This window comes from Choristoneura fumiferana, chromosome 11, assembly GCF_025370935.1.
Source record: "Choristoneura fumiferana chromosome 11, NRCan_CFum_1, whole genome shotgun sequence".
Taxonomy (NCBI): domain Eukaryota; kingdom Metazoa; phylum Arthropoda; class Insecta; order Lepidoptera; family Tortricidae; genus Choristoneura; species Choristoneura fumiferana.
The window spans coordinates 6,480,585-6,490,477 of record NC_133482.1 but is presented as its reverse complement, the minus strand read 5'-3'; the positions used below and the strand labels follow the sequence as shown (position 1 = coordinate 6,490,477).

The 9,893-nt window shown below is 36.2% G+C and overlaps 2 protein-coding genes across 2 annotated transcripts; one reads left to right on the top strand and one right to left on the bottom strand.

The window, feature by feature from the left end:
* Positions 1-563: 563 nt before the first annotated feature.
* On the bottom strand, positions 564-2,160 carry LOC141432332 (pterin-4-alpha-carbinolamine dehydratase-like). Its single transcript, XM_074093875.1, has 3 exons — positions 1,834-2,160; positions 1,521-1,730; positions 564-792 (listed from the first exon to the last, which is right to left on the bottom strand). Exons 1-3 carry the CDS (start codon positions 1,999-2,001, stop codon positions 769-771), a joined length of 402 nt encoding a protein of 133 aa, XP_073949976.1. The 5' UTR covers positions 2,002-2,160; the 3' UTR covers positions 564-768.
* A 130-nt stretch (positions 2,161-2,290) lies between these two features.
* On the top strand, positions 2,291-3,786 carry LOC141432330 (DNA repair protein XRCC3-like). Its single transcript, XM_074093874.1, has one exon. The coding sequence runs from the start codon at positions 2,535-2,537 to the stop codon at positions 3,480-3,482; it is 948 nt and encodes a 315-aa protein (XP_073949975.1). The 5' UTR covers positions 2,291-2,534; the 3' UTR covers positions 3,483-3,786.
* Positions 3,787-9,893: the final 6,107 nt, after the last annotated feature.

The following is a 9,893-nucleotide window of genomic DNA, read 5'->3' as shown; positions in this document are numbered from 1 at the left end:
CATTTCATCGCGGTATCAAGTAGATACGAAATTTTGCAGTCCGTTCTCCGTCTATAACTCAGGCCCACCGATTAAAATTGCATGTTTGTTTGATTTGATTGAAAACAATTTTGATTTGGTTGATTTCATTAAATTTAATTTGTAATTACAAATTTAATTCTCAATCTTATTTCATTTTGTTCATAATTTAATTTTAATTTTATTTGACTTCTAATTAGTAATTCATTGTTATTGATTGTTTTATGGACTTACGTCTGGAATAAATATATCATTTCATTTCATTTCATTATTTTCTGTGCAGTTCAAATTTGTTGTGGAGACAAGAGGAATGGAGCATGCACTCGAACTCAAGAGGATAATGGAGAAGGCATACCCCTGTTCAGCTATCTTTGAAACTGAACCATTCAATGATCGCAGAACTTGTCCATGTTATGTCCGAAAAGCGGTTTAATAAATAGTGTGCCTACTACTCAGATTTTCCAAAGAGAATATGATTTACGTAAAACAAAAAGTGAAAAATGTTTATTTAATTAAAAATCATCTGAACATGTTCAACATTTATTTATTATTTCATAATTATATTGCTGTAAGCTCTTTTATCTCAATGGAAGAACAAAAGTTCAAACTTTATTGTAAACAAGTGATAGTAAACTTAAAATATTACTAACTCACAACATCAATACATTCCTTGGTCTCATATTTATTGTTTCTACTGATGCAAGGTGTTCATAAACGTAGCCATTTTAATGTCACGCTTGCTCAATCCATTTACATCATGGATGATAGTGTCACCTGTTAACAAAATTAAATTAAGTTTAGAATATTTCACAGGAAGTAAATTTTAAATCTCATTAGATTACAAGTTGTTCCATGATGCCTGTGATGATGCAGAATTATTCCCACCTCAAAGTTATAGTGCCACTACTTTTATGATAAAATGTGTATTACAAATTGTGCAAGACTGCATCATGTGAACCCAGTCTTATTTTATATATCACTTAAAGGTACAATCAAACCGCTGCTTAAAAAACGGTGATAGCACGGAATCGCAGACGCACCGTATGCGCACCGTTTTTATCGCATGCTCTCCACACCTCTGCTTGAAATATGGAATCGCAGTGACGTGCCGTAAACGTCAGGACTTTACTGAACAAAAGTCTTGTCGTTTACGGCCCGTCACTGCGACTCCGCACCGTTTGCGTTTTTTAAGCAGCGGTGTGGAAAGCATGCAAAAAAAACTGTCCGCATATGGTGCACCACTGCAATACCGTGCTGTCACCATTCTTTAAGCAGTGCTTTGGTCGCACCTTAATTTAATGCCACTTAAATTCTTAAATCTTAGTTCAAGATGTTGTTGTTATACTAGAGGCATATTAACAAGAGGCCGTATTGTCTAACACACTCAGAATCACAATTGTTTTCACCACTTCTTTCTGTCACACAGCATGAAATGAGGATAAAAAGAGTGCCAGAGCATTAGACAATACGGCCACAGGATAATTTAAATATAAGAAACTAACCTGAACCTTGTTGTAAACATTAAACCACTCTGGGTGGTGGTCCATTTTCTCTGCCAACAAGGCAACCCTGCTCATAAAACCAAAAGCTTCATTGAAGTTCTTGAACATGAATTCTTTTTCAATGGCGTCCCTTTTGCTTTGAATTTTCCAGCCAGCCTGAAGGAGGGGTTGGAGAAGGTTGTCACGTTCGTCTTGGCTCAATTTGTCAGCCTAAAAAATCACACAAAGTAATAAGAAAACAGATATTACTTATTTCAAAAATAAATTTCATAAACTAAATAATTTCTTAAGCGAATAATTGGTTATTAATTACCATTTTTCTTTTACTCGTTACGGGCGGAGGAATACTACTAAAACCAGCAGCGGCAACTCGACTGGGACTGGCATTGATCGCGAGCCGCGCGTAGTGAACGGACCTTGCGGGGTGAAAGTGTATCGCAGCCAAACAGGCAGCTCTACACAAAATTTTGTTTAAAGCCATGGTTATTAGTAGGTATTAGTGATTGATAATATTTACATGACCATCATAATCTATCGATCACCGGTGAACTATCGGTTTGACATGTGATGATACGATGTGAAAGAAAACAAAAACAGAATGTAAACAAAACGCGAGTTTTGGAAAGTGTATTTTCCTTTGAATTTTCAGTAATTTTTACTTTGGCAATTATATAAGCATCTAATATCAGTGAAAATTTAAAAAAAAAACTAATTAAATTTTGACGTAACGCTGTCACTGTCAGCGTGACCGTGACGTGGAGTGAGCAGAGCAACAGAAAGGCGCGAAACGGGAAACCAACCATACATATTATACTACTCTTTGCATAACCATTTATTATCGCACCGCACAGTAAATAAATACCTTGTTTTTATTATTCCGTAATATAAATACAAATACATTACATGAATTGGCATTGCATATTGATATTGTAGTTTTATAATCACGCAGATCGGTTCAATTCTATCATACTTTGTATTACAATAGTGTAATCAAATTAAAATTTCAAAAAAATAATGGACCTGCTCAAAAATATTCTTCCACAGAAGATATTTGAAGTTATTGAAAGAGCTGGCGTTAGCACAGCAAAACAAATAATTATGCTGTCGAAGTGGGATATCAAAAAGCTAACAAACTTGAGCAACGATGATATATTCTTATTAAAATCAATGGTTGCAGATTACATATCACCAGAAAGTGTCCCAGGAGACCTTTTATTGCAGAAAGAAAATCTAAACCCGAGAATATCTATTGGGTGCAATACAATAGATTATTTACTGAAAGGCGGATTCCTAAGAGGAACACTGACAGAGATTTATGGCGAAAGTGGATCTGGCAAAACTCAAGTGTTACTCCAAGCTGTGGCACATAATTCATATTGTGGTTGTGTCTACATATGCACTGAAGACTTGTTCCCTGTGAAAAGGCTTGAACAAATCATACATAGCATACCAGACTGTAATTCTGAAACTGATTATGGCAAAAATATATTCATTGAACATGTAACAGAGCCAATTGAATTGCTATCCTGTGTAAAGGTGCGTTTACCAAAACTTTTAAGTAGAAATAAAGTTTCACTTATTGTTGTGGACTCTATTGCAGCCCCATACAGAACTGATACCACTAATTACATTCAAAGAGCTGAAGATCTGAGAGAGCTGGCTATGTCCTTGATCAAAACAGCTCAGAATGCTAACTTGGCCATTGTTTGTATAAATCAAGTTACTGCAGCTTTTGATGGCTCTAATAATTGTTTACCTTCCTTGGGCCTTGCTTGGTCTAACATGGTGTCAACTAGACTAAGTCTTAGGAAAACATCAGAAACAATTGATATTATAAATGAATCAGATTTTATTCAAGAAAAATATTCAAATGTAAGAGAAATGACTGTAGTTTTTGCTCCACACTTGAGCAATAAAAGTGCCAGATTTATTATTACTCCAGCTGGTATTGTAGGCATTTAAATTCCTGATTACTTTATTATACTTACATTTTGATTGATTTCATGTTTAATTTTAATTTAAACATTTGAATTTTTTATCAGTAGAAATGAGGTGTCTTTTCAAAAGTGCTTATTTCCGCTAAACTTTTTTTGGGAAATTTAAGAAAACATAAATCCACGGTTTCCATTTCAATATTATTACTTAACTTATTTTCGATATTGGTATTTAAGGGTTTTAATGAATAGCTTACTAACGCTAATTATAGCTAATTTCGAATAACTTACTATTTCTTTCTATTACCCTTCATCCAATAATAAGAGTATTATTATATTATTGCTTTTATGGCTAATGGTTTTGATATAGCTGTTATTGTTAAATCTAAAAGCAATTTTGGTGTCATAATCATTATTAATCATAATAAAAAATTAAAATACGGCAAATTCTTCCAATGAACAATACATTTCTAATGCTTTTTTTCCTTTACCTGTTCATTTTTTAGTAGTCAGCTTCAAATTTCGAAGTGTACTGAAAGTTCAATGTAGATAATAAGTGTACGTATATACATATAAGGAAGAATTAGGCCCTTTTCATCCGAACCTTGATATGTCAACCTTTTTTAAAAGACAATTAGGGTCATTTTACAACTTTAACCTCAAAGAATACTTATTTGTATTTTTCTGTTTTAAGCAGGACTACATTTTTAGTTTAAAAAAAACCGGCCGAGAGCGTGTCGGACACGCCCCAAATATGGTTCCGTAGCCATTACCAAAAAAAATTAAGTAATATTTTTTAAGGTTTTTTTTTTTGTTATTTTTTTTCGTATTTTGTACGGAATATTCCAAGTTTAGGTATATTTTATACCTTAGGCTGCTATTTACTCTTAGGGGCTGTTTCACCATCCATTGATTAGTGTTAACTGGCGGTTAAATGTGATGCCGTCTCCGTCTATTCGAACAAAACAAATAGAGACGGCATCACACTTAACCGCCAGTTAACACTAATCAATGAATGGTGAAACAGCCCCTAAACTACTAATAATTCTTAAGCATTTTTTTGATTTATAACTAGTTTGTAGTTTTAGGGCTGTTTCACTCACCATCTATTGATTAGTGTTAACTGACGGTTAAATGTGATGCCGTCTCCGTCTATTCGAACAAAACAAATAGAGACGGCATTACATTTAACCGTCAGTTAACACTAATCAATGGATGGTGAAACAGCCCCTTAGTTACCTTTATTTTGATTTGTACTATGTTATATTAAATAATAAATACTCCACCGTTATAGTTTTCCTTGTAAGTTTGATAAACTTACTATCATCGTGCTATCATCCTTAATTTTTTCAAATTTTTCCTTCCACCGGTTTAGATTTTAGAGGGGGGGACGCTCGATTTTAATGCAAATTTGAACTCTAAAGTTGAATATTTTGCAACCGAATCACTGAATCGAAAAATCGTTTTAGCAACCCCCTAATAGTTTTAAAAGACCTATCCAACAATACCCCACACTACAAGGTTGGATAAGAAAAAAAAATCACCCCCACTTTACGTCTATGGGAGGTACTTACTCTAAAAAAAATTGTTTTTGAATTTGGAGTCAATAGTGACACTGAGCTCAATAAATGCTTAACGTAAATATTTAGTTTTATATATTCTATTATCCACCTCTTATTATATTATAATTAGCATGTGTTTGGCTTGACAGTAAGTGTTAATTATGATAGTAAAAAATTAAAAAAATTGCACGGAGTTTGACTCGCACTATGGTGGTTTTTGTATTTCCGTATTTCGTGCTTCACTAATTTTATAAATGCGAAAGTTTGTAGGTCTGTTTGCTTGTTTGTTACCTTTTCACGTCTAAACCACTGAACCGATTTAGATGAAATTCGGTATACAGATAGTTTGAACCCCGCGAAAGGACATACGTACTTCCCGCGGGATAGCGATAAACAATTTCTACGCGGGCAACAGCTGGTACTAAATAGTGGTACTTAGGTAGGTATGTACATAAGTAGCAGTCGTGGCAGTGGTATAAGTAATTAAAAGAAATTGGAGTGAGTGAAAAAAAAACAGTGTTTTAGCCGAAATTGAAGGTTTCTTTCTTTTTAACCGACTTCAAAAAAGGAGGTTGTTACAATGTTTGTATTTTTTTTATGTATGTTCACCGATTACTCAGTCAATTGTAAACCGATTTTCAAAATTCTTTTTTTATTCGAAAGAGTATTCTTCTGCGGTGGTCCCATTGTCACGGAGTCAAGATCTGATGATGGGATCCTAGGGAAATCGAGGGCAAACCTCAAAATTTATAGGCACACCTATGGCGATTGTGGCATTTTGAGCATTAAGATAAGCATTTACATTCAGAAAGTATCATTTGGTAAACTGGACCTGATGAAGAAGACCGTAGATGGCCAATGGAACTCGTTAAAGCTAAGTACTGCTCGCGCATCTATAAACGATCATGATTAATAAACCTAGGTAAACGACTAAGAAGAAGCTTTAAGTTAATGATTCTTTCGAACTGATCTGATGCTGAAGCCGGAAGGTAGGCAACGGAACTCTGTTATAAAACAACGCAACTAAGCCGTGTTTGGTTTGGACTTAATGGAATCGTTGTGCGATGTACTTTGGTTGGCTACAAATCACTAAAAAGTGACAAAAGTTTTTTTAACAATAAAGTAGTTTTTCAAAAAAATTAAAAATAACAAAAAATGGAACCAACTACAAAACCCTTGAAAATACTTTTCTAGTTATGATTGAAGCTCATAGTATGTAGGTGAGGTAGACGACTATTGTTCCACTCCTGCTGGCTCGTGCTGAGGCACCGACTTCGAGCTAGTAGGTACCTAACTAGAAAAATATTTTCAAGGGTTTTGTAGTCGGTACCATTTTTTTTATATTTTTTTGGAGTCGGTTTTACTTTTTTGTTAAAAAAATTTTTTCCAGCGATAAAGCTCAACATTTTCAGCTTTATCGCTATATGTCACGTGACTTGACACTGTTATGAAAACGAGCGTCGAGCGATTTGCATGTGGCCGCGCCTTGATAACTGCGATTAAATTTTAGCCAAGGTTTTTAAAATTCCTATGACAGACGTTTTTATTAAATGCTCAAACAAACTGTCACTGTCAGTAAACGATTTTATTTGTTTGCCTGGCCCACCCTAACCAAGGCCTGGATTGACATCTCGAGCGCGGGAAGGGTAACACGTCATTTCCTGTTCTGGTAGGATTTATCCAATTTTTATAATTTCTGGAGGTGGCTTTTAGTAATCTTAATTCTGTTTTGTAATATAATTTCTGTTTAGTATTTCTGTAGATATAATTCAGGTGATACGTTGTTTCAAATATATAATGTACAGGGGACGGACGTAATGGCGGGTAATTCGGACCCGTCATGCTCCAATGTTCCGGGGGCTCAGTCCGAATCTGAATTGAGGGTAACTGATATGGAATTAGAATCCCCTAATAGCCTTCCATTGGGTCAGCAAACACAATCTTCCTTTCTCGAGAATGATGAAGAAATTTCTGGTGAGTTCATTAAAGTTAAACCTAAGAAAAGACCGTTGGTTAAAACGTCTGACAATGACACTAGAAAAATAACGAAAATTGATCGTACACCTCCGGCTCCGCCTGTTACGAGGCAATGTTATTCCAACCGTGACTTAGGTCCGTTTATTGTGCACGTCGCTCAAAAAGAATCATCACCTGGTTCGGGCTCCTTCCTTAACCCAGTGAAATTTGGCCAATTTATGTTTTCTCAGAGAATTGGGCATATTAAGCAAGGCGGAATAAAGAAAGTAGGACGTAACAGACTTGCCATCGAATTTGATTCTGCGTCCGCTGCTAATGCGTTTATAAATAACGAATGTATAATAAATTCCAATTACACAGCATTCGTGCCCACCTACAATGTTAGCAAAATGTGTATTGTCCGTGGGGTCCCGAAGGATCTCAGCAACGAGGAGTTAGCCGCTAATATAATTACCCCGCAGGATTTTGGTAGGGTTCTCAAGGCGAGACGACTTAATGCAAAAAGAAAAGTAGATGATGTAGTAGAGTGGCTGCCAACGGAAACAGTGGCTCTCACTATTGATGGTCAAAAACTGCCGAGTCGTGTTTTTCTGTTTCACAACTCTTTTGAAACGCAACTGTACAATTACCCGGTCATACAATGCTACCAATGCTGTCGATTTGGTCACGTACAAACGCAGTGTAGATCTCCGCCTCGATGTTCAAGGTGTGCTCAACCTCATGTAAGCCGGGAATGCAAGGTTGAACATGTTTCATGTCTTCACTGTTCTGGTCCTCATTCTGCCACGGATAAAGTATGCCCAGAGTTTGAGCGCCAACAAAAAATTAAACTAACTATGACAGAAGATTCTATTTCTTATGGAGAGGCTTCTCAAAGATTCCCAACAGTCAAACGTTCATTTGCAGATGCGACAAGGGGCTCCCCGCCGCCAAATACCCAATCATATAGGAAAACTATTACAGTGACCCGCAAGCCTCGTCCTCTTCTCTCTGAGGGTTATGATAAAAAAGCGCACCAAGCTTTAATCAATAGCTTCAATATTCCCCGCCGCAAAATGGTTGTGCTCTTCGTTATTCGAATGACTACATCAACGAAGAAGTAGCTCGAGAGGATACCCTCTTATCTAATGTTACTAACTCTGATAGATCTTTCTATAATGAAGCCCAGTTGAACAACAATGTTTTAGACTCATTACTAGGCACACTTATTATGCTTCTTAGTGTAGAAAACTTACCGTCCAACGTCGCTACAAAAGTTGAAACTCTTTGCAACATTTTAAATAAAAAAATTCAAAATGTATACGGCCATCCAGTGGAACGCGCGTAGTATTATTAACAAAAAATCTGAACTTACATACTTTTGCCAAAAATATAACCCTATTGTATTTGCAATCGCTGAAACATGGTTAAAGCCTCAGTCGTCGTTTAATTTATCTGGTCATATTACTTTACGTGATGACAGAGTTGATGGCTGGGACGGGGCAGCTCTGATCATTAAAAAATGTATTCCTTTTGTTAATATCCAAATACCTGCTCATTCCAGTAACCTGTTTATTGTGGCTGCAAATATTTTCAACATTTCTTTTGTCTCTATTTATATTCCTCACCCTTCTCACTCAGTTTTATCAGAACTTTGTTCTATATTAAAAATATTCCTGAACCCATGATTTTGATGGGTGATCTAAACTGTCACGATATGTCTTGGGGATCGGCCATATCTGACAATAACGGTAAAAGTTGTTGAGCATTTTCGATGAATTAAATCTGTGCTGTTTAAATGATGGTAGACCTACTAGACGTACGGCTCCTAACCAAAATGTGTCGGCTGTAGATGTTTCTGTGTGCTCTTCAGACCTTGCTTCTGAATTACCATGGAATATCTCAAACAATTCACATAACAGTGATCACTTTCCTATAATCATAACTCTTCCAAATTCCTGTTGCCCCCAGTCTCACTTCTCCCTTTGCAGAAATACAGATTGTCTAAGGCTGACTGGACAGCTATTCCCTTTCTCTTGATAGTAAAATAGAAATTCTTTCATCTGATCCTAATATCAACCTTCAAGATGCGCATGACCGTTTTGTTAAAGTAATTCATGAAGCCGCTGAAGAGGCTATTCCCCTTAAGGCTGTAAGGCGTCGGGTTCCGTCACAGCCGTGGTGGGACGCTGAATGCTCGGCAGCTGTAAGAGATAGAAATCTGGCAGAAAAGAAATATGTCTCGGATATTAATATTGAAAACTACATAGCTTTTAAAAAAGCCAGAGCTAAATGTAGAAAACTTTTGTCCCTCAAAAAATGTAATGGTTGGAATAAATTTGCGAATCTGTTTCTCCTTTTACCAATTCTTCAATTGTTTGGCAAAATATCAGAAATTTCCGAAAGGGCAAGGCTCCCCCTTCTGGTTATGCTTCTTCTCTAGCATGGACTGAGGATTTCCTGAATAAATTAGCTCCCCCAACAGTTCCACTTTCTAGCGATATACCTACTTTGTACCACTTCAGCCATTCTGATCATTTTCTGAGTAGGAAATTTGACTTAGACGAACTCAAGTCAGTTTTTTCATCAATAACAGATTCGGCCCCAGGTAGGGATGGTATAATTTATTCTTTTTTAAAAAGGCTGGAACTCTTTTTCATTCTTTTCTGTTGGATCTTATAAATAAAATATTCGAAACAGGTGATATTCCCAAAATCTGGAAACAGCAACTAATCCTTCCTATCCTTAAAGCTGGAAAAGACCCTGAGGATCACAATTCTCATAGACCGATCGCCCTATCATCAGTTATGTGCAAAGTGGCTGAGCATCTGCTCAAAAATAGGCTTGAGTGGTATGTGGAAAATACAGGTGCTCTATCGTCAACTCAATTTGGCTTCAGAAAAGGCAAAAGTGTTACTGAC